Source organism: Herpailurus yagouaroundi, unplaced genomic scaffold (genome assembly GCF_014898765.1).
Source record: "Herpailurus yagouaroundi ecotype Mexico unplaced genomic scaffold, PumYag 216, whole genome shotgun sequence".
NCBI lineage: Eukaryota > Metazoa > Chordata > Mammalia > Carnivora > Felidae > Herpailurus > Herpailurus yagouaroundi.
Window position 1 is genome coordinate 4,955,288 of NW_024412447.1, and position 27,578 is coordinate 4,982,865.

At 51.2% G+C, this 27,578-nt stretch overlaps 2 protein-coding genes across 5 annotated transcripts in view; one reads left to right on the forward strand and one right to left on the reverse strand.

Annotated features, from left to right (window-relative positions):
• CYTH3 (cytohesin 3) overlaps positions 1 to 4,619 on the forward strand; it is a 74,232-nt gene extending 69,613 nt beyond the window's left edge. The window contains exons 10-13 of one of the 2 annotated variants that reach the window (XM_040455849.1): positions 1,036 to 1,112; positions 1,203 to 1,274; positions 1,354 to 1,508; positions 1,789 to 4,619. In XM_040455849.1, the coding sequence (XP_040311783.1) occupies positions 1,036 to 1,112; positions 1,203 to 1,274; positions 1,354 to 1,508; positions 1,789 to 1,861 (377 nt within the window). In that variant the 3' untranslated portion in view covers positions 1,862 to 4,619. Of the gene's footprint in view, positions 1 to 1,033; positions 1,113 to 1,202; positions 1,275 to 1,353; positions 1,509 to 1,788 lie in introns of both variants that reach the window. The other variant, XM_040455850.1, reaches the window with a different exon arrangement.
• The window catches only part of USP42 (ubiquitin specific peptidase 42), a 76,201-nt gene continuing 48,715 nt past the window's right edge, over positions 93 to 27,578 (reverse strand). For 2 of the 3 annotated variants that reach the window (XM_040455848.1, XM_040455847.1), the window contains exons 4-18: positions 24,218 to 24,328; positions 22,494 to 22,596; positions 21,285 to 21,352; positions 20,273 to 20,343; positions 19,348 to 19,430; positions 18,249 to 18,360; positions 17,328 to 17,468; positions 17,052 to 17,152; positions 15,561 to 15,714; positions 13,467 to 14,180; positions 13,234 to 13,328; positions 10,219 to 11,697; positions 8,897 to 9,198; positions 6,910 to 6,953; positions 4,803 to 5,813 (exon numbers count right to left, since the gene is read on the reverse strand). In XM_040455848.1, coding sequence (XP_040311782.1) covers positions 6,946 to 6,953; positions 8,897 to 9,198; positions 10,219 to 11,697; positions 13,234 to 13,328; positions 13,467 to 14,180; positions 15,561 to 15,714; positions 17,052 to 17,152; positions 17,328 to 17,468; positions 18,249 to 18,360; positions 19,348 to 19,430; positions 20,273 to 20,343; positions 21,285 to 21,352; positions 22,494 to 22,596; positions 24,218 to 24,328 — 3,542 coding nt within the window. In that variant the 3' untranslated portion in view covers positions 4,803 to 5,813; positions 6,910 to 6,945. Of the gene's footprint in view, positions 104 to 4,802; positions 5,814 to 6,909; positions 6,954 to 8,896; positions 9,199 to 10,218; positions 11,698 to 13,233; positions 13,329 to 13,466; positions 14,181 to 15,560; positions 15,715 to 17,051; positions 17,153 to 17,327; positions 17,469 to 18,248; positions 18,361 to 19,347; positions 19,431 to 20,272; positions 20,344 to 21,284; positions 21,353 to 22,493; positions 22,597 to 24,217; positions 24,329 to 27,578 lie in introns of those variants that run through there. The other variant, XR_005784816.1, reaches the window with a different exon arrangement.

The following is a 27,578-nucleotide window of genomic DNA, read 5'->3' on the forward strand; positions in this document are numbered from 1 at the left end:
GAGGGGTCTCCCGAGGGCCTGGCCAGTGGCCCTGACTCTCCCCGCACAGCGGGTGGTGTCTTGCCTGCCGGGGTTTCTGCCCACACCAGGGCCAGGACGCTCTCTTGCCTCAGCCCCAGGACGACCTGGGAGCTGGCAAGTGTCCTTTCCTGTCCTTCCACGCCCCGCGCCCCCCATCCCGTGATCCCCTTGTCCTGTCTCCATGCCTGTGTCCCTCAGCCCTCTTGGCACTCCCCCAGATAGAGGTGGTGAGCTAGACCTTGGCTGTCACCTTGGGGAGTGACCAGGCAGGGAGGGTCACTTCTTGTGCCCCTGGATTGCTTGAGTCTGTTACCACGTGCATTGTCTTCTCTCAGGTGTTGTTTTTTAAACTTCATGTCAAAAGTAAGGGCTAGAAATTGAAGCCAGTTCGTGCCAAATATTTAAGGGTAAAAAAGGACTTCCTTTTCCATAGTGAAAGGAGAGTAGGTGCAGATAGATGATGTGTGTGTGTGTGTGTGTGTGCGCGCGCGCGCGCTTCACATGCGTCCCATATCTTGTTAAGAGATTAATTCAATCTAATAATTCCCTGGACCGAGGAGTAATTGATGTTGATGGATCCCAGGGCCACCCAGAGCCCTGAGGTAATGGGATTACGTCCTGGACAGGCCCCGGGGAGCCGCACTGACTTCATCTTGTCATTTCCATGTGGGGAAATTAAGCCCATTCATCATGACTAACTTTTCCCGAAAGCAGGTTTGGAATGCACTTGTTACCTAGGCGGCCCAAGGGGCCACGGTGGGGGTGCATGCGGGGCCCCCAGCAGCACGCCGCGCCCTCCTGTCGCCAGCCGCCGAGAGGGGCCTGCAGGGCCCCCGGCCGCAGGGCTTGGCCAGGACGTGGCCGAGCGTTGGGCGGAGTGTCGAACAGGTTCACCAGGAAGGAAACTAAAGGCCAGGCCTGGCTCCCGATGGCATTTGTGAAAATGGGTTATTTGTAGGCCTCGGGTCGTGTGCCCGCCCCGGGCCCTGGCTCACGAGCTCCTTCCGCTTTTAGGAGGGCGGGTGAAGACCTGGAAGCGGCGCTGGTTCATCCTGACTGACAACTGCCTCTACTACTTCGAGTACACGACGGTGAGTACCGGGCGGGCCGCCCGCCCTCCGTGCCCCCGGCCCCTGCGCCGCCGCCCCGAGCGAGGCTGGCTGTGCGCTCTTCTCTCCTAGGACAAGGAGCCCAGGGGAATCATCCCCCTGGAAAACCTCAGCATCAGGGAGGTGGAAGACCCGCGCAAACCGGTAAGCGGCCCTGCCCTTGGCGCCTCGGCCCGGCGGCGGCCCCCCTCGCGCGCTGACGGCCCTCTGTCTGTCTCGCCAGAACTGTTTCGAGCTTTACAACCCGAGCCACAAAGGCCAGGTCATCAAGGCCTGCAAAACGGAGGCGGACGGCCGAGTGGTGGAGGGCAACCACGTGGTGTACCGGATCTCCGCCCCGAGCCCCGAGGAGAAGGAGGAGTGGATGAAGTCCATCAGGTGCGCGCCGGTCCCGCTCGAGCCCGAAGGCTCCGCGTCCTCGCGGTGCGCGAGCGCGCACGTCCGTACGCCTGCGCGTGCGTGTGTGGGCGTGCGTGCACGTGCGCGCACGCATCTGTGGGAGGGAACGCACGTGTGTACGCGTGCTCGCGCGCTTCCGAGGGCAGGGCCCGCCCTGTGCCCGCAGAGACGCGGAGGCTCGAGCCTGCTCTGCCTGGGGGGCTGCGGGTGCCTTCTTCCCACCTGAGGGTTTCCTCCCCCGCCCCCCCTTCCCCCCCAGAGCGAGCATCAGCAGGGATCCTTTCTATGACATGTTGGCCACGAGGAAGAGGAGGATTGCCAATAAGAAATAGATCTTTCCGGGCCTGAACCGGTGAAAACAGAAGCCAAGACTCCACGACGGAAAGTGACTGGGAGCCTCCCCCCCCCCCCCCCCCCCCCCCAGCGCCTCCGGCCCCGCCTCGGTCTCCCGCCTCCTCTCTGGAGACGGCGCGTGCGCAGTGGGAGCGCCGCCCCGAGCCCCCGAGGAGCGTTCTGTGCGTGGCGGCCGATGTCCAGATGCCCTCCTCCCGGTCCCAGCCCGCGGTGGCACCTGCCGGCTCCTTCGAGGGAACCTCGTGCCAGTCGTGCCGCCCTTGGCTCACCCGTGGCAGCATTCGCCGTTCCAGAAGCCGCTGTTTTATATCTGAACAAGAAAGGAAACGCTACCACTTTTTTATTCAGAGTTTTTTCTCAGATATATAGGATTATAGCTTTTATATGCCTTTTTATACTCTGAAATTATAATGAAGGATACTTACTTTCTAACACTAGTATTTTTAGAATGGCAGCTATAAATGTAACTCGTGGACGCAAGTATATGCTGTGCACTGAAGAAGTCGTCTATACATGCACCTGCCGCCCTGCGTGGGGGGGCGTGGGCGGCTATGTGGGGTGCTTTCGTGGTGGTCCTCGGGGTGGAGGGACGTTTCTGGGCAGGGGCCGGGCTCCAGGGGGCCAGATCCCGGGGGACTCGTCATCAGCTCAGACTCTGTGGCCCCACAGATACTTTCTAAAAAGGCCAATTGTTACAATGTAAGTGCTGGTTCCGAGTGTGAATCCTGTGGCTGCGGTCACACACAGGGGGTGTGTTGAGCCCCGTGAGACCGCCGCTGTGGGACTTTGGCCCCCCAACCAGCAGTTGCGTGTGGGTCAGTGGAACCGTGCGTGGTTCAGACTGAAGGACCGGTCTTCGCTATTTAAAACCTTTCGGCAAAACAGATACTTCTTTTACTGACCTACTAGTTTGACCAGATCTCTTAGCATAATGAATAGATGAGTAACCAGAGCAGATCTTACTCCTCGTTTTTAGAGACTTTAATCTCTTGCCATGAGGACGGAAGGGGCGCGCTGTGGGATGAAGGTGCGTGGCACTTAGGGTCTCCTGTAAACAGCGTGAAAGCCCAGATGCACGCTGGTGGTGGAACTTAAGAAGATCCACCATCAGACGGTTGTCAGGCTGCCGATGATCTAACAGGTGCTCAGGACGTCCGCCCGAGGGAGGACGGGGCTCAGAGCCGGCCGGGGGCGCCGCTGGGCGAGGCTGGGGTGCTGGGCGCTGGGGCGGTGCCTCTGCCTCTTCCGGACGGGGCCGGTGACGGATGCTGCTGGGACCCTCATGGCCACATTCCGGCGGTGGGTCCCCGTGTCTGTGCCCTTTAGAGGTCACGAGCTGTCATGTGCAAAATGAAAGTCCCAGAAAGCAGACCTCGGACCGGACCGTCGGCACCTATGTGAAGATTTTAAGTAGAAGTAACTGCTCTGCGAGTTGCCTTGGTGCTGACACTGACTGGCCGTGGGCCCCTGGCCTCGGCACCACTGACCTTGACGTAGCTTTAAGTCACGCTGGATGCAAAGGGGTCTGGCCCCGGGCCTCTCTGACATGCCTCAAACTGATTTTTTGTTTCCTTCCCAAGCTTTTAGGCTTTGTTACCGTCCTGATACCTCAAATTCGAAACTTTACTTTTGGAGAAAGGCGAGTCCGCATTCTTGAAATGCCTGGCTGGTATATATGCAACTCTGGCCTCCAGTCTTCCACGAAAGCCGATGGCGCCCGGAGCGCGCGCCCGCCGCCCCCACCGTCGCCGACCAGTGGGGCCGCCCGCCCCTCTCCCGGGCTGCCCAGGGCGCCGAGGGATCAGTGGTTGGCGCGGGGGCTGGCGCGCTCCCTCTCTCGGCCCCGGGTAGGCCCCTGGGGATACAGGCTTTCTGTCTTCGGGGTTTGGCCTCTGTAGGGTTGGGAGAAGCGAGCTTTGGGAAACCCCTGTAGGAATTCTCTGGTCGCCGGTGAAGGAGCCTCGCGTGATGGCTCTTTTCCCGGGAACCGTGCAGAGGCCGTGGTGCTTAGAATCTGTCACTTGCGGTCAGTGTTCCGTGAGGTCTCTAATTCCGGGTTTTGCGTGGCAGTATTAACGCGGGGCAAGCCGGCGGTCACCCCGCTACGCCGTCAGGCGAGCCGATGGCCGCGTCTCTCCTCCCTGCCCCCACGTCCTCCCAGTGCTAGCATTTTAGTCCCAACTCTGGCCAAAGACAAACTTCCCTCCGGAGACCAGGGGCAGGAGGCGGAGAAGGGGGTGCTCTGGGCCGAAGACCGCGGCTGCCACGGCCCCGCCGGCCTCCGTTTACCCTCACCCAGGCGAGCGTCAGTGTCTTCGGGATCGCGGCACATCCTGGAACAGCCCTAACGTGGTACCAAACGGAGTCAAAATAGGAGCTATTTATAGATGAAGCAGCATTCAATGCTTCATATAAAGCAATGCATATTTTTAAAAGTTAAAATGCATAGATCTATAGAGATGTGCTTTGCTGAGAAGTTAGGTCTGTTGTAGACCGGAAACCACATGTTGTGATTTCGCATTATTTTTTCTTAGGCATTTCTATTTACGGTAAATATAGTTAATATGTAAATAATGTACATAGAGATTTCCGGAGTGTTTGTTATTCAGTGTATATACCCCCACAACCTGCATGAAGAAATACCCCGTCATCGATATTTTGTTGTATCATTGGAGGGTGTATGGCCGTCAAATTGCAAATACCGTGTTCACAAAATAAAAAAAGGCGTTCAGACAAGACCGTCTGGGACTTGGTTCTTGAAAATAGATTGTGGGGTCCCGCGGCCTGCTCCCTGCCCGTCCTCCAGGCCCAGGAAGGCGGGGAGGGGAGGGGGCAGCTTGGGCTCCAGACGGTTCTGGAACAGGTGAGAAGGGTCTGCTGAGCAAACGGGGAAAAGAGCGGTAAAGAAGACACAAGACGTTGAATTTGCTGCCATTTATATACTATATAAACTTTACATGCTGTGTATTTACAGTGGGGCGAGTGCTTTTTTTAATCTTTAAAAAAACAAAGATCAAACTTTAGACATCTCTGAACAACACAAACTGTATAAACCATACAGATTATTCAGATACAAACTGTATTAAATACAGTTTTCCCCACTCCGTCTCCTGATGCAGGACCAGTGAATTATAAGTGTATCACAGTTTGATAGCATATCCATATTAAAAATAAAATCACAGTATGATTTTGTCTGTAACTAGAAACTTTAAGGGACCAAGCTGACAACTCAGACTCCAATATCATAGTCAAGACAAGAGACACTGTATAAAAAAGTGTTAAGTAATAAAAACATACTGTAGGCTTTACAAATAATGTTTGGATTATACATTCATAATGTAAATACTCATCATAACTGGTAAATCGATTGGAATAGTTCCACAAAGTTCAAAAACAGAACTTGTCTATAAAATACATCTTCAAATCTTGAATACAACTAAAATATGAAGCGAATTAGTTTCTAGTATCAGACATTACAGAAAACAGACTGCTCCCAAGTCTAGTCGAGAGCTCGTGAATCTTTAAATAAGTCTTTAAATTAAATATACACACTGTCAGTTTGTTTGTACTTTTACTAATTCCATGGTTTTCCCGGCTGCTCTCGCACCGGAGGTCTGGCTTGAAGGAGCTTTTCCATGGAATGCGAGCAGTCCACCTGAGTCTGATTAAGCAGCATTGAGATGTTCCAGTCCAGGGCGTCACTGTCCGTGGGATTTATGTACACGCTGTTTACAACGGTCAGCAGTTGTAGAAAGGGTTCGTCCGTTTGGAATAAGGGGAATTAAGAAAAGGTAAAAACTAAAAAACAGTCCTCCATGGTAAAATCTGTACAGTATTTACTAAAGAAGCACCACGCAGATTTGAACAGAGTTATTTCTACATTTATAATTTAAGCTGGGTTGGGGATGGCTTCTGTTGAACACGCTGAATCTGAAAGACAAGAGGCGGCAGGCAGCGGGCGTTAGTACCTCCCGGGGCGGGCGGCGGGCGGCGGGCGGCGGGGCGGCTCCCCCGCCACCACCCCAGTCGGGGCCTGCCTTCCCGCACAGTCCGGGCTCCCTGGGGGAGCGCTTCTTCCCGACCACGGGCCCTCTGCCTTCCGGAAGGGCGGAGAAGGAAGCGGGCTGTTCCGGACGGACGTGCGGAGGGAGCCACCTGCTGGGCCCGAGCCCGGCTGCCGCTAATCCTCTCCGGCCTTAAATCCCCTCTCGCTAGAGAAGAGCCTGATTCCTTAATCAGGCTTCGCTCTTTTCCTTAAGACACACGGACTAATAAGCAGGTTAGTTAACTGCACGTTAATCCTCCGCAGACACTTCAGTGAGATCCGTTTCAAATCCCCCCCGCGGCCTGGGAGCCACACGGGACGACGTCCCCTCTCCGGAGAGAAGGGCACGCTCTCCCGCCTCCCTCGGCTGACGCGGGCCGCCGACCTGCACTACTCTCTCCCCGGGCCGCGCGTCACGCTCCGGGAGCGACCCGCCGGACGCCGTCCGAGTCCCGACCGGTCACGAGGCGCCCCGACCTCGTTCAAATAACGCCGAGTCCTTCCGAAATCAGTGTGATTTCTGGGTGCGCGCGCGCGGACTCGGCGCTCCCGGCCGGGCGCCAGCAGGCGAGCGTGTCCGGCGTGGGGTCCGCCAAGCCCTCGCTCCCGAAGCACGGGGACCGGTGGCCGCGGGTAGGATGGCGATTCCAGGGGGCCGCTCTCCTAGGCCGGCGGGGCAGGCCGGGCGGCGGAAAGGGGCTTCTCCGTCTGTGTGGATTCTGGCGCTTTCCGCTCTCCCTCGTTTTCTTACGACGAGGGGAAGGAGGAGGGAACCGGGTGGCGCCGCCCGGCGAAACGGGGGCCGGACCCGAGGAGGCGGGCCGAGGTCTGAGCGCGGCTCCGCGCGGCGCCGGCCTGGGGGAGCCTCCCGCACCTGCTCCCCGCGGCACTGCCTGGTCCCCGAGGCCCCCAACTCCTCCTCTGCGTCCCCGCGGCGCCTCCACGAGCAATTATGAAACGTACAGATAGAAAACCGCTTACCATAACTAGTGAGTTTTTTGTTTTGAGGCCAAGTTTTCAATCACCTAGAAAGCAAAGATCAGGAAAGAGATTTTAATGACGGTTTTGCAGAATGTTTCGTGCCTGCTGCTGTGTGGGCGCAAGTGATTACAATCAGAACCCCTTCCTGGCGGCTGGGTGCTCGCTGCCCGAAATCCGTCCCCGCACGGGACGAGGACGAGACGAGCCGGCGCGCGCTGTCGCCAAGCCTTCTACTGGAAACAAGACCTTCCGTGATGGCTGAGATGCACCAAAAGCCGTGCCTGTGGGGACGGGGCCCTCTCCGCCCACACCCATCAGCACTGTCCCCGCAGGAGAGAGCAGATCTCAGGCCAAAGAAACCAGGCAGCGTGTCGTGGGGCCGGAAGACGGGAATCTGACAGGTCAAGTTACCAGGAACAGGGGACACGTGGCAGGTGGGCCACAGGGTCTGTCATCCTCAGCCAGAAGACAGGGATGTTTGGCATGGAAGGCCAAGCAGGTGGTCCCTGTCCTTGAAGAGGACACGATGGGACAGGCACGCGGATTCCTCCGTCTGCTCTCCCCGGAAGCGCTGGCCGCACTGCACCAGCCTTCGAGTGCCATCGCCTAGGACACAAAGGGCCGCCGCTCAACACAGAGGTGTGTCGCAGCCCCTAGGGACACACGTGTGGCCCCCAAATGCCAACGGCTCAGGCTTACACTCAACCCGTTTTCCCTCCGGAGCCACCAATGTGTGCTGGCGGCCACCGACCGTGGTCCTCACCAGGCACCTGCAGCCCGGGGTGGGGGGGGGGGGGGGGGGGGGGGTCCGGCAACAGGCAGAACGTCTGGGACGCCGCCCACCACTTCCTCCCAAGTACTAGGCGGTGGTCAGAAGGGACTTGACCCTCACCAGGCCAAGCCCCTTTCCCAAATCACCAAAAGGGTCACGGGACACCGATCTGAAACTCCGTATCACCAACACCTTAAAAAAAGCCCAGGGCAGACAACGGCCCCGCGTCACCGTCTGGCCGGCCACGGCCGCGCTTCTCCGCCCCGAGCCTCCCATGTCCCTCCCGCTGGGACACTGCCTCCCTCACGCTCGGGGCCCATCTGTCCCTCCTTGGTCAACAACCACACCGACCGGGGGCCACTGGAGGGACCGGTCTGCCCTCAAAACACACAACCAAAGGGCCTCTGGGTCACCAAGACGACGCATCAAAGTCCCAAGAGCACACCTCGGGCGTCCGGGGGTTTTTGTACAAAAGGCCGGAGGACAACCGTCTTCCCCTTCGGTTGCCTCCAGCCATTTAAAACCCAGAAAGCCTTTCTTAGCTGGCAGGCCACACGGGGACCAGCGGGGACACCTCGCCCGGCCCGTGGGTCACCTGCACAAACCGGATCGAGGGACGGGGGCGGCTTTAAGTGCGGTGTGAGGACAGAGGGCGGAGACAGCGGTGCAAGGCGGTAAGAATCCAGCCCCCGCGGCGCCCCGGCCCGGGGTGGGGGGAGGGGGGGGAAGCCACGCAGCAGGAGCCAGCGCCCCGCAGTCCGGGTGCCCCGAGAGGCCAGGCGGGCCGACAGCGACAGCGGATGTTCCTAATGACCCGAGCCCTCGAACTGAGTTTAAGCTCGCACTCCGAGGTCTAGAGGTTTAAGAAAGAAAATACCGTGAAAACGTTTCTATCAGAAATGGCTTAGAAACAGAAGTTCTGGTCCTTCAGGAGCCACACACACACCCCCAGAGCCACAACCTCCAGCGGCCTCGTCACAGAGGCTCTGCTGAGCCTGGCTCCACGTCACCGAGGTCCTCCATCAGCACTAAGGGACCGGTCCCGGGTCCCCACACCGCGCCACCGAAGCCCGCGCTCTGCCTGGGAGCCGGGGCTGGACCGGGGCGGCGGGGCTCCTACCGAAGGGTCCACCCTTTCGTGCCACGTGAGGGTCTCTTCCCGCGTGTCAGCAAGAAATCGTTTCTATATTCTTAATTCCAAGTATCGCCTCTTACCCTGGCCACACTCAGACAGAGGACACCTGTCATCCCTGCTTCCCATCCTTAAATGTTTTCTCTTCTCACAGAAAGGCCCAACGCCTTCCAGAGGCAGCCCATCAGTGAGGGGGAAAGCGCCGTCCGTTCTCCGGAAACGGTCAACAGTCTCATGGCTGGCGGCCTTGGGGAGGTGTGGCTCTGAGTCTTTAACAAAGTCCTCGGATTTCCTTGAGTGCCTCTTCTTTTTCTTCTTCTTTTTTTTGTGTCTGTGGAGGTCGGCATCAGAGCACGCGACCGAAAGATCGGAATCCTGCTGATGCCTGCAGAGGAATAAGCCACAACTCAAACCACCACAAAACCAAAACTGCCTCAGACAGGCCTGGTCCTTGGCCTTGCACCCGCCACCGCAGACCCTCGCGCCACACACACACACACACACACACACCCCGGTGAATCCTACCCGACTCTGTGCTGCGCTGCCCGCAGGGGATTTTCAAGTCCCGGGTGTAAAGTCACCAACCCGGACCCCACCTGCCCTGCCTTCCGCTCTGCCCCGGGGCTGAGGTGGTCGGCCACAGGTCCAGAGGAAGGGTTTCGCTAACTTCTCTGAAACCAGTGGCTGAGGGGAAAAAACGCTTTTGCCCGGAGCCTCAGGCACCGAGGAGGGAAGGAGGTCCCCCTAGGGTAAGGGCGGCTGTCTACCTACGGCTCCCGGTGATCCTGCCCCGGGGTCTCCGTCTCGAGAGGCGTCACAGCTCTAGTTAAGACGCGTAGCAACACCGCTCGTGCTCAGTCATCTCGTCACGGAGAAGTCACTTTCCAGACAATCTCTGACCCGTTTAGCTTTTTAAAAATACAGAAACAAGCTTCCCAACTAGACTGCAAACTGAGACACGGAGCCAGAGGAACGGACCAGACCGAGGCGACAGGTGCTCGTCCCGGACCCGCGCCGTCGGCGGGCCGGCAAACGCCGAGGGACGGTGGCCTCCTCTGCCTGCCCGCCTGGCGGTCCCTGAGTTGGAAGGAAACGTTAACGGGTAGGAAAACGGGAACTACGTCTGCCGAGTAAGATTACGAACACCGGTTACGAGGTCAGAGGCTCCCAAGTTCTCACGTACAGACCACCGCACACTTACTCCCGCGGATTATCGAGCGCAGACCAAAACCGGCATCGTTTTGGAAAAAGAGGTTTTTAGGCACTTTCCGATCCCGTGAAGTAAGATACGGCCTACAAGCGGGGCAACAGCCCGCAGAGATCTACGGCAGGGGACTCCGAGGCCCGCGGAGGTGGGGACGCGGCGCAGGAAGCGGACACGGGGCGCCGGTGGCCTCTCCCTCACCTGGAATCTCGGTCTCGGTGTTTGTCTTTGGATTTCTTTTTCTTCTTTGATTTTTTGTGCTTCTTCGCTTTCGGCTCTTCTAAAGGCTCCTTCTGTGCGCCTCTCCAGGCTCTCTTTTCTCCACGACCGTCGCCGTTTTCCAGGCTGTCGTACCTCCGTTTCCGCGACCTGACGTTCTCGTGGTCGTGAAACCGGCCGGCGAGGTCACAGGTGTCGTCTTCGGCTCCAGGCGCGAGCTTCTCGTGGGGGTGCTTCTCGGGGTAGGGGAGGGGCGCGGGGGGCGGGCCTGCGCGGGGGCTGAAGCGGTGCCGACCCTTCCCCTTAGCGGCCGCCTCGCAGCCCTTCCTGCTCCTGTAGCAGTCCCGGTAGGGCCGGCCGGCAGCGGCTGCCTTGTCGTACGGGCGCTCGTGGAAGGGCCTCCACTCCCGCGCCGCGTACAGGGCGTACCTGTCGTGGTAATACCGGCACTTGTCCCAGCGCAGCTTCTCGGGGTAGTACTTCTCCCGGGCCCAGGGGTGCTCGCCCTCCGAGTGGTGGTACCGGCCCCACTCCTGCTCCGAGCCGCCCCGGCTCCGAGGGTGGTGGTGGCCGTACCTGGCCAGGGAGCGCGGCTCGCCGAGGCTGGCCCGCTCGCCGTGGCAGGGGTGGTGCTGGCTCCCGCCGCAGTGCTCCGTCCTGTAGCGGTCCTGCCTGGGCCGCTCCCTCGTGTACGAGCGCCGCTTTCGGTGGTAGCGGTCCTCGGTCTTGCTCCGGCTCTCCCTCGCGCGTTCTCCGCTGGAGGAACGATCTCTTCGGTTGCGATAATGTCCTCGGTCAACTCTTCTGAGGATACTGATTTTTTCCTTAACCGGAGAGCGATCTGGAACTTTCTGTCCCACCTTATTTTCTTCACGTTTTTCACCGTGACTCTGCTCGGGGCCCCCTTCCGAGCGATGCTCTGTACCCATGTCCACTTGGGGAGAGGGGAGGTCGGCGGCGGCCGCGCCCGCGCCCTTCCAAGGGCCCTCCGTGTCCGTGTCCGCGCGCTTGTCTCCGCTGACGCAGAAGGGCTCGTGCTCGCAGGCGCCCTCGGAACGAGCCGGGGGACTTGGGCTCGAACCCTGCGCCGCCTCCACGGCGGCCGAGGCCCGCGGGCTGTCTGTGCGCGTCCCTGATGCAGCCTGGGCCGGTCTGCTCTGGTCGTCTGTTAAATCCCCGGGGCCGCACGGCTTAGGGAGCGGATCGTCCCCCACGCCGTTCCTGGTGCTGCCGCAGAGATCGCCGGCACCGGGCGAAAACTCCTCAGGTTTTGCTGCAATGTTTTCAGAGACTTCTTCTTTGGTAGACTGGATGCTGGGGTCCGAGGGTGGCGAGGCCTTCTTTAATTTGCTGCTAAGACTTGTGAGCGTCTCCGGTTTCTCCCGGGAATCAGGAGAGGGGCTGCCAGGCTCGAGCTCTGCGCCGGGACCCTCTGCAGGACCTTCCTCGGTTCCAGGTGAACTGCAGCCCCGGCAAAACAGAGAAATCGACACATCAGTCATTGGCTCCGTTGTTCTAGAGCCCACGGGGACAAAAACTTCCAAGACCTTCACTGACTAAACGATCTATGCCTTTAACATACCTGGCTCTACTCGATATGGGGCTTCTCCATTTTGGAAATTTTGGCATTTTCCCTTTGCCTCGTTAAACAAAAATAAACATCTTCCTATCGGGCTCGTCTGCTATCCCGCTTCTCAGCTACGGGAACTCTGCGGTTCTAGGCTCCTTCTGTCTTCAGATACGCTTCTAATCCCTAGTACCTATGAGGCCTCGGGAAAGCAGGACGATGGCTGGAGGCTCGGACTCCCCTCCTGCATCTCTCCTGAGCCTCAGAGCTAGAGCTGCTGCCTCCCAACAGAGCCAACAGCTCCTTGAACTACTTATGAACTGGGAGCCATCAGGGAGGCTTCAGAAAACCTTCCTGTGGTGAACGAACTCTGCCCTCGACTGCTACAGAGCTCCCGAGGCATTGTCAAGGTTAATGCAAGTTGGCAGCAAACAACAAAAACCCTACAGTGGCCCCACTTTTTCGTGGGAAGATACCTGGGAGAGAGAACACAGATGAGATCAGTACAGGACAAGTTACCTCCAGCGTGTCAGTGAGATTCTTGAGCCCGCGTGTACACACCCACTGGGTTACGATACACGCATGGCTGTGTTTATACAACCATCTACGGCCATCCTCACACACATTACATTTGGGGGCAAACTAAGCTAGACTAGGAGAGAAACAACAGGAGAGTCATTACAAAGTCACTGAGGGTTCAGGCCGTCTCCTCTTTAAGGTAAACTGGAGGGACGCCTGGGTGGCTCAGTCGGCTGGGCATCCGACTCGTGTTCGGCTCATGTCTTGATCTCGCGGTCTATGGGTCTGGGCCCCGCGTCGGGCTCTGTGCTGACAGCTCAGAGCCCGAAGCCTGCTTGGGATTCTGTGTCTCCCTCTCTCTCTGCCCCTCCCCTGCTGTGCTCCGTCTCTCTCTCTCTCTCAAAAATAAACATTAAGAAAATAAATTTAAAAATTAAAAAAATATACATACCAATTAAAAAAACAAAACATTAAATGGGGAGATACACTCTCATCTATGAATGCAATTTCAGAATTGTACAAGGAGCATAACAAAATATTTGCAACTTGGTAGAGTCGAGAAGCCCTGCCCTATACCCTCAACGAGTCTTCAGTGTGTTTGTCATTAGAAGGATTAAGTGAGACAGTCAGTGCTAGCTGTCCGATTCAGAAGCGGGCTGTGACATCCCCAAGCCAGAGACACGAGGCTGAGCAGGAGGAAATGTTACCTCGAGGACATCGTTTTCATGGAAAAATTATCAGCCCGATAGATTTTTTTCTTTCCTAAGAGGCACTTAACACATTCTACAGGTTATTCACATCGTTCACGGTAAGGTCCGCGCAGGTTCCCCAAGGCTCACGGGAAGGCTCACGCAGAATTCACAGAGCGCACCCACCGCGGGGTTTCGTTGCCTCGCTGTTGATCGTCTTACCTTGTCTCTTCGGTGGCGCCTTTCACTTTGCTACCGAGTTTGAAGGTCTCTAAGATGTTGTCTTCCGGGAGAGGGGGCAGGGGAGCGGGCATCGACTACAACAAAAAACAAAGCTCTCTCAGCTCTAGCAGCCGCCGGGCGCCTCCTGAAATCCAGCCAAGCGAGCGGCTGTACGTGAGAGTCGAGGCAAAGCTCCCCCCCCCCGCCCCCTGCCTGACCCCCAAAATGCTCACCTTTCCGGGAAGACCGTTCGCCTTAGAAAAGGGATTTTCTGAGTGTAGGGCAGGCTGGACTGGGCAGCGGGCACCATCGCAGGGCAGACCGTTCTCTTTCAGGTCACTGTCTGGACTGTCAGCACCATTTAGAGCAACAGGCTCTCGAAGCTCGAGCGGAGAGGCCTCGTCGTCTTCAGCATCCTGCACGGAAGAGTTCGAGCTCTCGATCGTACCGAGACCGTTCTCCTTGCCCAGGCCCTTTGCCTCCTCGTCAGACTCCTCGGACGACTCGGCACCGTAGGGCACCAGGACACTGGAGCGCAGCTTGGACTTGCCGTTCATCACAGGCTTAGAACAGGACTCACTCGGGGTCATCTGCTTCGTGACTTTGCTAGAAACTGCCGTCATAGATGCGCTCGAGGTAGACTGCATTGCAGAACTGGTGACGGTGGAGGAGGGAACCGGCTTGCTCGGGGTGTCCAGAGAAGGGCCGTGAAGGCTGGGCTGAGACTGGCCTTGGCGAACAGGTAACTTGTTGTGAATACTGATCGTGATTTTTTGTTTCTTGGGATGTTCTGGAATCACAGAGGGCCTGTTAACGGACCAGTTCTGAACAGAAGTCGAAGCATTAACAGACCCGGCCCGGCTGACACTGGAATTTCCACTAGGACTTGACATGGAGCTGCTCGGCGCTTCTTTCAATGGTCCGGTCCCATTTAAGTGAGGTGGGTTCTGGAAGAAAGAAGACCTCAGCTGCTGAGAGCCTCAGGGATGGTCACAGACATAGCACCCACTCTGGTGGGGGGCCCTTCCCATCTTGCTCATCTTTTTCTTTTTTGGAATACCAAGTTCCCCACACCGAGAAACACCCCCTCCTCTTGTCCACTCCCGACCACCATGAACTTTCCATGGGTTAATCAACACACTGGGACAACTATTGCTGTCAGAGAGCAACCCCAGACCGGATCCTTTCTGCTCCAATCTGACAGAAACGAACAGGCCCCCTGAAGCATGGAGACGCATACGTTCACCTCGGTTGTGTTTCTCGGGAGCCCAATGCTGTACAGAGTGCCAGCCTATGGAGAATTACCATTGGCCAAGGGAGCCGGGGAGACGGGTCACACGGGCAGACACGCCAGAGCTGCTTCAGGCACCATGCCCCCCGCCTGCCCTGTCACCTCTGAATCCTAGTCACAGGTGTTTTGCTCCAGACCCCACCCGCGCTGCTCTAACCTCGAGGGGCAAACTGGCAGTCACGGGTGAGACCTCGTTCACAGAGCAGTTCTGTTTGGCCTTCGCGAAGTTTTCTTAAAGAAACACTGGAAGGCTTCACGGGAAGGAAAACCAAACACCCTGAACCATCAGTATTAGCCACCTGCCACACGGGGCACGTGCTCTCCAGCTGGCCAGTGTCCTGATGTCACTGTTAAGCAGAGCCCAGTGCGGGAGCCCGTGATCTTCCCCAGCTCCCAGAGGCATCTGATTTGTGACTCTGGCTCCATCCCAAACCCTGTCCGACGTCCATAAAACACAGCGTACGGCTCGACAGTCTGTCGATTCAAAACAAACTACACTCGAACTGAAAGGCCGGTAAAGCCGCAGTCTGGGTGGCGGGGGCGATTCCACATGCGGGCCGGCTGTCCGCAGTCACCACAGAAGGTGAGCACAAGTCAGGCCTTCCCCGACCAGATCACGGATTCTCCAAGAGGCCACTGGGGAGTGTGCCCGACCCAGCTGGATGGCGGACGGAGCCACACTACTGAGGGGCTAGATGGACATACGGAAAGTATTCTTTTTGTGAAAGGGTCACTCTCCTGGAGTCTGGCACTCACCTGCCAAAGATTTAGTCCCCGAAGTGAACGCAAGTCCAAAGTGAGAGCTAAAAGCTCTAGCATTTAAACCTACTTATACCCGGACTTTTTTCCTCATCATTACTTCCACACACTGAAATCTGTATGTTTGAAGTATTTTATAAAACGTGGCTGGAAGAATCTTTTCAGACAAGAAATCCAGTCGTACCAGGACACGGCAACTGCTGCAACGTTAGCAAGAGGCTCTGAATGACGCGAAAGCAAACACAACACAGAGATGATGCTACCTGTGCAACCTTACCTTTATCACATGAGAGGGAAGCTGTGGTCCCATAAACCCTGACGCGGCCTGTTTGTTGCTGACAACCCGCTGGCTGATTACGGGTCGGGGCGAGGACTGGCCGGGGCTGTGAGTGGAATGCGTGAGTTCACCTCCATTTTTCACATCGTGGGACCTGGGGACAGATAGTGACAGCACTTAGGGTTTTGCAGTGCATCTTCCCAGAAAAGGTTCATCTCTAGCCCCTCATAGGTAGCTGCAATGCAGAGCTTTGCACAGGGTCCCCTCTGGGTCAAGGTGGGCGGCAGGTGCTCACAACAAAGGTAAGTGTGCGAAGGTTTTGTTCTTTTAATTTCAGTTTTAAGCCATCTCCACACCCAACGTGGGACTCGAACTCCCAACAAATGGTATTTTAAATTGTGTATTCTGAAGATGACGCTACCTGAAGGATATTTTTCTTTTCTGTTTACATTTTTTCTAATTATAAATACATGCCATTACAGAAAATCTGCATCCAGAAGTTAGAAAAAAAAAAAAAATACTGTGCCTCGCCTCACCCATCAGAGACATCTACTATTCAGATTTACTGGAATATTCTCCAAGCTTTAGCCTATAATGATGTTTTCAATACCAGTGTGAAAAATTTCAAATTGCTTTTTTCTCCGTATATATTGAGCTTTCTTGTATCATTTAAAAAAAAAAAAAAAGGCACTGGGGCATCTGGGTGGCCCAGATTAAGCCTCCGGCTTCGGCTCAGGTCATCATCTCGTGGCTCGTGAGTTCGATCCCCACATCGGGCTCTGAGCTTGACAGCTCAGAGCCTGGAGCCTGCTTGGGTTTCTGTGTCTCCCTCTCTCTCTGCTCCTCCCCTGCCCGTGCTCTCTCAAAAATAAACAAACGTTAAAATTTTTTAAAAAGGCATCATAAAAATCATTTTTAACAGCTGCATAGCAGTCTGACACATGGATACGCTATAATTTATGAGCTCATCCTGCTGACGTCTGAGATTTTAGGATGTTCCCAGCTTTCAGCTACTATGAATGAATGCCACAGAGCAAACGTCAGTCGTTTTCCAAGGCCGTGCATTACCAGACATGGAACTAGTGAGTCAGAGTACGCAGCAGCCACGAAGAGTGAGTGGCGCCCACCCAAGCCCGGCCCAGGAGGGTCACCGGCTGCCTGTGCTCGGTGGTAGAGAGGCGCCCACACCCAGGTCCTCAGAGTCTCCCTTCTGGAGGCCTCCATGCCCGGGCCCGAGCCGTTCGCCGCCAGCAGCAGCAGCCCCCCCTCCGCCATCACCTGCCCTTCCTCTGCGTGTTTCACCGTCCACCTGCCAAGGAGCTGGGAGCTAAATCAAACTCCTAATCCGTACTCAAAACACGACCCTCCTTACTCTGTTGGCACCTCTGAGCTGCTGTTTTAAAAACAACCAAATTCTGAATTTAAATATGCTGATGAGATGAAGAGAAATGGCGTAACAGAAAATGCAAAAACGTGTTTTCCTGAGGATACCTGATATAAAAGAGTACGTAAGCTTGTTGACTGAGTACCGATCTAATATCACTGGTGGATACGATGGAGTCGTTCATTTGATACCAGAGGCCATTGCTAGCCTGCAAAAGAGAGCCAATAAAAGAGAGATTAGACAGCATTACAGAGGCAACACCAACCAAGAGAAATATAAGAAGAATGGGCTTTCATATTCTAACTGTGAAAGTCCCACCTTGCCCCCTAAGAATGCCAGTGCTGCCTTGAGAAACAGTTATTAGCAAAATCTGCACAGCTTACTTTGATGTAGCAGAAGTAGTGGCCAGCATGGCAGTTAAAGCCAGTGTGGACCAGTACTGCATACAGGACATAAATAATCGGTTCCCCGTTTGGTTGAGACATGTACGGTCGGATGTCAAGGTACTCAGGGTATTTCACATCCTAAACAGAAACGGAGAAGGGAAAAAGGAACATCATTTCCAAGGGCACAGATCACTCTGCACAAGCACGTGGAGACCCGCGGAGACCTAACACGCTGAGCTGCGTGTCAAAAGACATGACTGGCCCGGAGCCCGCCTGCGCCCGCACCTATTCAACGTGCTCCCACTGTATTCTTGATTTCCTCTAAACACACAAGGATCTCATCTTAAGTGAATCGTCTGAACCCGTCCGAGAGAGAGAGCAGTGGTACGCTACCTCTGGACTTTAGTCTCACTTACTTCTACCATTTCAGGAAGAGACTGTGGTGTCTCTTGCGTGCTACTCATTTCTGATACTTTCACTCTTCGGAAAGTAGAAAGAAAACAGGCAAATTCAGCATGCTACCATCAAAAACCACGAACAAACAGGAAAACACACTTTGGCGAAAAGAGTGCGAGATCCAGCAGGGACGTCCTCTTTGGATTTCAAATGACACCAGCTCTCCCTGTCTGTCCCCACCTTCACTGATGCTGAAGCCCAAACGCACAGCACAGGCACCAGTTTTATCATCACAGAGTCTAGCCAGCTAAAGCAGACAGAAAGTACATACGCTCATAAACACACAGACCATCACTAGCACAACGCTTTGACAGTTTTTCGCCCACGACCGAATACTAGAAGAACTTAGAAGATCCGGTCACAGAACTGTTCAGCTAGGTCATTTACAACCCTTAATAGTCACTGACACTTAAGTCTTGAAAGACTCAACATAAGAAGTTATTAATAATATTATCAACATACCTTAGCGATTTTTCCACCAGTAAAATTTGCAAACCGTTTCAGAGAAAGTGTAAGAACATTAGAGGATCTGTGTATAGTAAACCTCTTGGAAGCCGGAACCATCTTTTTACACCTTGAAATGAACAGAAACAAAGGATCAGGAAGACATGTATATACATATATATACACATATATATACACACACACACATATATATACACACGTGTATATATATGTGTGTGTGTGTATATATATGTGTGTTGTGTACACACACACACACATTTTTGGTATTTTAGTCTTTCCCTGGTTATGTCTTTCAAACATTTCCCACCAAACCCAAGAGAAAGATACTAGCTAAGAAACAGCCTTCTCAACCAACAGCGAAGAAAATACTAAAACTTACAATACAGGGGAGATTGCTCAATTAGCATGAAAGAAAAAAGGAAGCTAGAACAATTTCCGAGAAGCCACATAGAAACTGGTAATTTTAAAATGAGGTTAATACAAACTTCTCTCCGTTCACAACAAACTGAAATTTTCAGGCTGATACAATTCTTTGCAGACAAAGCCCTATCCACAGACAAAAGGAATAAAAGTGAAGATTAGAGTGTCCATGGAGTTTAAACGAAGGAGAAATGCCTACGGTAGTAGGCAACTTCTTTCCTCGCAAAATGAGTACCTCATAATGGTTACCTACACCACCTGACGCTAAAGTGAAAATCTATTAAAACCTATGAAATAGGACTTTCTTAAAATACAGGCTCTCTTGACTTCACGGGCAAACATATTAATGAGTAATCAAAACTAGAGGTTTCTAGCAGATACTACCCCAAATCCTGGGTAAGAACCAGAAAGAGCCTTAACTACCCCGGGTGAGGGGGACTCCCACTCCATCACCGCCTCCCCCACCCGCCACGGACGGTTGCCCAGGCCGTGCCTTCCCACTCCGGGCAAACCTGCCCCAGGAAGGCGGCGCCCGCTGTGTCTCCCAAGGGCAACCCTCTCGAGAGAGTGAGCACTGAGACACCAGGCGTTGTGGCCCTCGAGGAAGAGGGGCCCGGCGCCTTCCGGGCGACAGAAAAGCTAACAAGAGTCCGGCCCCGCCGCGCAGACCACGTACTTGCTGCACTTGTACGAGTTTTCCCCGTCGAGCTGCTCGGGCTTCACGAACTGCTCCAGCGCCTTGTTCACACTCTGAGCAGCCTGGGGAGAGAGGAGAAGCGTCAGCGCCACAGCACCTCTCACTGACACTTGATAGCAAAAAGGAAAAACAGGGCTCAAAGGTATGAAAGCAGATGGGGGTGTGTTGGGAAAAAGAACATTTCCTGTCATCACGATGTTCACTTTCACACACGTACACAACCAGCGATCTCCGCTGGCTAAGAAACAAGCAGATTAAAGCGAACCGTCCGTGAGGAGTTGCTCGCTGCAGCACCGTTTAAGTCAGCATGGAGCCGGACGCACCAAACACGCACCGGCCAGGAGCCAGGCGGCCACTCACGGCACGGGCGTCCCCGCGCACATGCAGTGAGGCGGTCACGTGCCCAACTGAGATGTCACGCCGGCCCGGAAGCATGAGTAACATGCTTGCAACAGTTTCTATCACACCGTTAAGGGCTCATTCTGAGGGACGGGACCGCCTACGAGTCCGCAATGTTTCTCGCTTCTATCGTTAAGCACGGAGTACATTTGTAATCAGAAAAATAAAAAGCTTAACAAAAAATAGGAGCTGAGACAATGCGAGGAGCCAAAGAGTTTCTAAAAAATTACCATCATCTAAATTGGGCTAAACCAGGCATCAGATTCTGGTTTTGTCATGATGCCAAGTGAAAAGTCAAAGGCGAGAAAAAGATTAAGTGTTCTACGTCTGTAAGATACCTACTCCAAATCTGACATAATCTCCTCTGAATCAAGTCTCAGAGTATTAAGATTTTCAATTTGTATTTCCTAGCACATGTAGTCTGAGTTATAAATGAACTACAGACAAAGTTACATCAAGTCTGACAGCCTTCTCCTAATCTCACCACCACAACTAGCAAACTTACCTTGATCTCCAATGTTATATCGAGATACGGATCGAACGTATCTGAGACACCTTTGCAATTTAAACACTTAACTGAAACAAAAATAAAATGCAAAGAATAAGCAAAGCGTCATCATTATGGCACGACCAACTACTGAAACGAAAGAACACAAAAATACCACTTCAAAATAAAAAATTAAAGTACTTTTTTTTTTTTTTTTGCAGATTGGGCAAACAACTGTAATACCACACACAGTGTGAGTCAGTGTCGAGAATGCAGCCCACACACACTGCTGGTTGGAAAGGGAACGGGTAGAACCTCCTAGAAGGACGACATGGCAGTACCACGATGTAGAACACATACCCTTTCATGCAGAAATTCTAATCCTAAGAATTCATCCTACTTATACACTTTCACATGAACATAAAGGCATTGCACAGGGATATTCACTGACAGTAAGAACAATAACAAAAAGTTTGAAACAACCTCAATGTCCATTGTTACAAGGGGGCTCAAGTGGAATTCTACTTCGGCTGTGAAAGACTGTTACCCACATGTACTGAAATGGACCAAGATTTCTAATGTTAAGAGAAAAATGAGAGAGGTCTATCTAATATACTCCCAGTGTGCTCATGCACAGGAGAGTGCTGGAAGGATGGACCTCAAACTGAGACATGGGTTGCCTTTGAGGAAGGGGTTTGGGAGCCTGGGCTGGATTGGGAGGCACACTTTCCATTGCTAACCCTGTCCGCCTGCACTTTTTTAACCACATGCATGTATCACTTTACCAACTTTTTTTTTTTAATGTTTGTTTATTTTTGAGACGGAGACAGAGTGTGAGCAGGGGAGGGGTAGAGAGAGAAGGAGACAAGGGATCTGAAACAGGCTCCAGGCTCTGAGCTGTCGGCACAGAGCCCGACGCGGGGCTCGAACTCAAGACCCCATGAGACCATGACTTGAGCCGAAGTCAGACGCTTAACCAATTGAGCCACCCAGGCGCCCCCACTTTACCAACTTTTAAACAAGACTTTACCTCTAGATCTTAGGTATCCTCCAAATATCTGACAAACGAGTGTGGTAGCCTGGGTGTGTCTGTCTAATCTGAAAAACAAAGTGATAGGAGACAAGAGTTCAACAAAAATTACAGATGCTATGACAAACCTTTAAAAGCATGGACTTCTATAAAAGAACGAGACTTCAAATAAGAAGCCACAAAATAAAAAGACACCAGAATGCGAGGCCGCCAGAGAATAGTCTTGTCTGGACCAGAACGCAGGGAGGGTCTGGGGAGGCAACCCGAAAGAGGTAGGACAGTACTGAGAAGGGACCTGACACTGAGGCAGGCACCTGTGCTGGAAGCAAGCGGCAAGACTGTGCCGCTGGGCGTGTGGCCCCGCTGGTGAAGGCAGGGGACACGGAGCGTTCTCCTCTGCTCTGGGGTCAGTCATCCGGGCAAGCGGAGCCCAGCCGAGGCAGGGCCAGCAGAACAGGAGATCTACCAGGTGTGCTCAGGCAACAGCAAGTGGGTTGGGATTTGGTATCTAGTTGTATTTGCAATCTTCCTCTTGAGTCTGCATTTAGATTTTAAGGAAGAAACTGCAGAAATTGGTAACTGACCAGACTAAGATGCAGGGAACACACACAAATTTCATAGGCTGGAGATGAGCAGAAAAAATGCTGGGCACAACTAGAAAGGAGAAGTGGTTAGTTTTAGATCTGCAAAGGGATGCTGGTGCTCAGAAATTAAGTAACGGCAAAACCAATATCCAATCCCTGACACCGGTTATTAAATCCAAATTGCTACAGTAAGCATACCTTTAAAATATTTTCACCATTTTATTTTTTTACATGGTACTTTATTTTTTCTTTCAAGTTTATTTTATCTACTTTGAGAGCATGTGTGCACATATGTGGGAGGAGGGGCAGGGGGAGGAGCAGAGTGGAAGAGAGAGAATTCCAAGCAGGCTTAGCACTGTCAGCACAGAGCCCGACGTGGGGCTTGAACTCACGAACCGTGAGAGCATGGCCTGAGCTGAAAATCAAGAGTCGGACGCTTCACTGACTGAGCCACCCAAGCGCCCCTAACCACTTAAAAATAATGGCAATCATGTGAGGAAGAGGCAGCGCAAGGTCAAAAGTGAAGCAAACACAGAGCTCTGCGCATTCATCATAAAAGGCGAGGCTGAACTCGGTAAGCCAGCGATGTCGAGGGAAGACGTGAGCGATGCTTTGCTGTACTCACTTATTGCTGCCATTCAAGCATGCTTTTTGCATAGCATCAACAGTGTACTGAAGGAATTCATGGGCATCTTCTTGGTTTCCAAAGCGGAAGTGCCTAGCTATACCTGTGAAGTTTAAGTGAAGACAGAGCTTTATCATCACATACAATCCACCTCGGCTGTGCCCCCATCCCCCCAGACGTTCCATCCCGTGACCATCTGTCGGTTAGAAAACGCCTGTAATTACTTTATGAGTTGACTAACACAAACTGCCTGAGAATGGCTAGAACCATGCCCCTGAAGACCATTACGAGTGCATGTGGGCTAGAGCTCCTGAGAGCCCAGAGACTCTAGGTCATCAGCAAGTTAATAAAATTATAGCTGACTAAATTCAACTTTGGCTGTATGGTCTCAAAAATTTGTTCACAATGTTACGTTAGTGCCCACAATCCTACTGAATTTGGTGCTAGGGCTCCCTAAGAGAATTCACGGCAAACATAAATGTCTACACTTCTGTCCCAATAACCCACAGAACACCCCACACCCCGCATCTCAGTTCCACGGCAGCCCTGCAGCCCTATTTCTAACTGAGCAGCTGCAAGACAGAATGACATAATGAAACACAAGAATATAAACAATGTCACAATAAAGCATCAACCGAGCAAGTTCTATAGATGAATATGTAGAAATACAAATTCGCTGGAGTCACAGGAAACTGCCAGTGTTCCGCCAGTTCTGCCTACAAAAATGGCAATCTCATGATCCAACCACATGTCAGGGGGTTATGTGAGCTTGTGAATATGGGTGCAAACAGCAATGACCTTTTCTTAAAGTCTAGGTTTAAAAATATTAATCGTTCTTTATATACACAAAATTAAACAAACAAAATTACCCCTGGCTAAAATTCTGCCGGGATCCGACACTGTTTAAAAAATGTTTGCACTGTCTCCTCTGGCCTGTTAATAAAGCCAAGGGCCAATAGAACACCTCTTAATCTTGAGCAGCTTTTTAGGCAAAAGGATTATAGATTGTCACTGTATAATTATCCACCCCTGTAATTACGCAGCTAGATTCCAGATTAACAGTTAGGGTTTCCTTTTTATTTGCATGCATTTTTTTCTCCTAACTCAGTTAATTAAGATGATGTAAAAGTTTACTGCAAAAACACACAGAAAGTGTGTTAAAAAATTTCACGCACCCTATCAGGATCATTATAATGCAAAAGAAAATTTTAAAGTCATTTAAAAATTAAATAGAAAAAGCAAAATTTATCTACAAATTTGCTCAGTTATGAGTTTAAATGTTGCTTTAAGAGCAGAGTTAACTCAAGTTTGATAATTCCTGACGCTATAGGTTAATATTCACTGAATTGAAACGAATCCAAAAATATTTAAAGAAACCTATGGGACAATATTATAGTATAACTCAGCATAGAAATCCAAATAGCTAGGGGAAAAAAAAAATCACTGTAAAACTTACCAATGATTTTATTAAAAAAGTGAGTTTTAAAAATTTAAATTTGCTTATACTAAACTGAATACTTTATTACACTGTCATCTTTTAGGGTTTCAAAATGTGTTTCTATACTAAACATTTTACTGAAAATTTGTTATGAATTAAAGATATATCTACGTATGATAAGACGTTTATTTTCTGCAATACACTAGGGGCTCATCTTTTACCAGTTGGGCCATTAAGACCAATTACCTAATAAATACTGAAATAAATTACTAGCGATGATACTTACGCCGCATCTCATTAATGACAAACATCGGCTTAATAACATCCCCAGGATTACTGAGTGCCTGGGTGATATGTGCTTGCATGGTACACATCATACAAAATCCTTCTGCGTGACCTGAAAGATAACAGATGATAATCCTCCAAATTAGCAAAATATGGCTATACAGACACCACGGATTACTTTAAATAAGGGGCACACTCCTGAAATGAATTAATGACAATGGCTACTGTGTGTCACACCTTGAGCTAGCTTCATTCATTCTCACCTAATTCTCCAACAAGCCTAAGTGATCAATATATACTGGCTCAATTTCATAAGAGAAAAACTGAGACTCCGTTAAAACTTTGCCCAATGTCAAATTAAATGGATGACACATGCTGAACTCAAATATTTTCTTCATTTTCAAAGCTTGTGCCCTTAACTTCTCTTTATACTGGGAAAAATAGGTTTTCTCTTATACTACCATTTGTCTCAAACAGTTTAAAAAAAAAAAAAAAGTGTCCATACAAGAAGTTCAAAGCCTTTCTGTAAATATTCTGGTCTTGTTGGACATGTACAGGGGTCTCTGTTACACATTTCTTCCTTTTTACAACTTCTAAAAAACGTGAAAACCATTCTTAGCTCATGACTAACTGGTTCTACTGGTATCCCGTGAGTAGAGCCACAAATGCTGCTAACCATCCTACAAAAAGCCCAGGCCACCCCCCACAACAAAGCATTATCTGGTTCCAAACATCAGTAGTGCTGAGATTGAGAAACTCACCTTAAACTAAATCCTGCTCAGTACCTGCCTCACAAAGAGCCTTGAAAGGTTCAAACTCTTTCCAACTGATACAACTGTGTCCCAGAATAAAGCTCAAAAATATTTATAGGAATCAAAAAGAAAAAAAAAAAAACCTTCCACACCCAAAAACATAACATTCTAATTAAAGACTACAAGGCATGAAAAATGCAGGAATGACCAATAGCATGGAGAAAATAAACAGAAGCAGACCCAGAAATGGCACAGATAATAAAATCAAGAGACAAAGACATTAAAAAATAAATTATATACACATTCATGTGTTCAAGGAGGTAGAAAAAAGCAAAAGCATGTTGGGGGAGCCATGGAAACAGATCCATATGTACTTTACAGGTGAAAGGTAGAATCTCTGAGATGAAAAACACAGATGAGATTAATAACAGATTAGACAGAAGAGAAGAAAACATTAGTGAACTTGAAGACTTAGCAACAGAAATAATCCATAACGAAACACATACACACACAAACTCAGAACAACAAAAACATTAGCATATCAGTGAGCAGTGGGACTCCAAGTTAGTCCCTAAAAATACATATAATTGGAGTATGAAGGAACAGAGTATTTCAGGAAATAATGACTGTCTATAGAGAGCACAAAGGAGATTTTTAGAATGATGCTACAGTTTTGTTTCCTGAAAAGGTGGTGGTTTGCATGAATCTATACCTGTGTTAAAATTCATTGAACTGTGCACCAAAAAGTTTAACATTACTCTAATGACAAAAATAAAAATTTTTTAAATGACTAGAAGTCATGCAAATTTCAAACAGTACGTCTACAGATCTAGAGTCTCAGTAAGTCCCAAACAGTAAACGACACGAGAAAACTACACAAAAACTACTCAGACTGCTTAGGACAGTGATAAAGACAGCATCATAAAACAGTGAGTAAAACACACAAACAAAACAAAACACGTATACAGAAACAAAGCTAAAACTGACAACAGACTTCTTGTCAGAAACAACACGGAACAGAAAACAGCACAGTAACATCTTTCAGGTATCAGAAGAATAATGTTCTTCTCACACTGTATAGAGCACAGAATTCTAGGCCCCATGAAAACATCTTTCTAACACAAAGATGAGACTTTTACTTCTGGGAAGACAGAGGAGGGGTTCTTCCTCCCATTCCTCTGCGAAATAGAAAAGCCCTGGACGTTGTCTGTAAAACAAATATAAGAAGGCAGTGAAAGAGGAAAAGACAAGCTAGCAACTGTGGAACCCAAAGAATGACATTGTGGCAAGTTCCCTGGGTTTTCTTTGTGCCTCAGTCCAGAGCTAAAGAAGCTAGCAACCTGGAAACACCAACAAATAGAATAAAGCCCCAATGAAAGCCTGCTTTCTGCAGCCAAAAGACCAGCGTGGCAAGACAGAAAACTTTTAGACAGTAATTCTCTACTCTAGCCACACACCACAGAAAAACAATGACTCCCAGACCCCTAGGCCAGCAAAGGCCAAGTAGGCAGCCTAAACTTCCACTTGCCAGGCTGCAATGGGGCACCCACCCCACCTACTTGGAGTAGTGTTAGAGAAGATGGATTAGGAGCTAGAACTTTCATCCATGTGGGGTGATAACAATCACACCTCATCCCACAGCAAAGATCAGGTGAGGAACCTGGACTTGTATGCCAGCCCCTGGTAGTGAAGACGACTCCCTCCAATTCGCCATTGGGATAGTATCAGAATCAGGACTTTCTTTTTTTTTATTTTTTTTTTATTTTTTTATTTTTTTATTTTTTTAATTTTTTTTTTTCAACATTTATTTATTTTTGGGACAGAGAGAGACAGAGCATGAACGGGGGAGGGGCAGAGAGAGAGGGAGACACAGAATCGGAAACAGGCTCCAGGCTCCGAGCCATCAGCCCAGAGCCCGATGCGGGGCTCGAACTCACGGACCGTGAGATCGTGACCTGGCCGAAGTCGGACGCCCAACCGACTGCGCCACCCAGGCGCCCCAGAATCAGGACTTTCAACGTCACCCAGTGGTACAAAGCTGCTGTGGTGTCAGTGGAGACCAGGTGGAGAGCAGGAACGAGGAGCCCCAAGCTCCCCCTGCCCCCATGCTTCACGGGCAGAAGGCCTGGCCTTCTACCTCAACCTAATACTACTTCCTTTGCCAGAGTGCTATCACAGAAAGCCCGCCGAAGCAATCATTAGATAAGATCCACATAAAACTGGTAACACAAAAGTGTCCAGGTTTCAACTGAAAATCACTCATTTCTCAAATGAGTGAAAAAAGACAATAAAGAGATGATGCCCGCACTGAGATGATACAGATGTCAGAATTATCTAGCAAAGGTTTTAAAGAAACCAAGATAAAAATGGCTCAGCTGATAATCACAAACACACTAGGAACAACTGAAAAATACAGAAAGACTCAACAAAGAAATAGGAGATATAAAGAACCAAGTGGAAACTTTAGAAACAAAAAATACAATAATCAAAATAAACTCAGTGAATAAGTTAGAATAGAGATTGCAGAAGAAAAAAATCAGTCAACATGAAGACAGAACAGCAGAAATTACCCACTCCGAAGAATGGAGAGAAAAGAGACTGGTGGGGGCG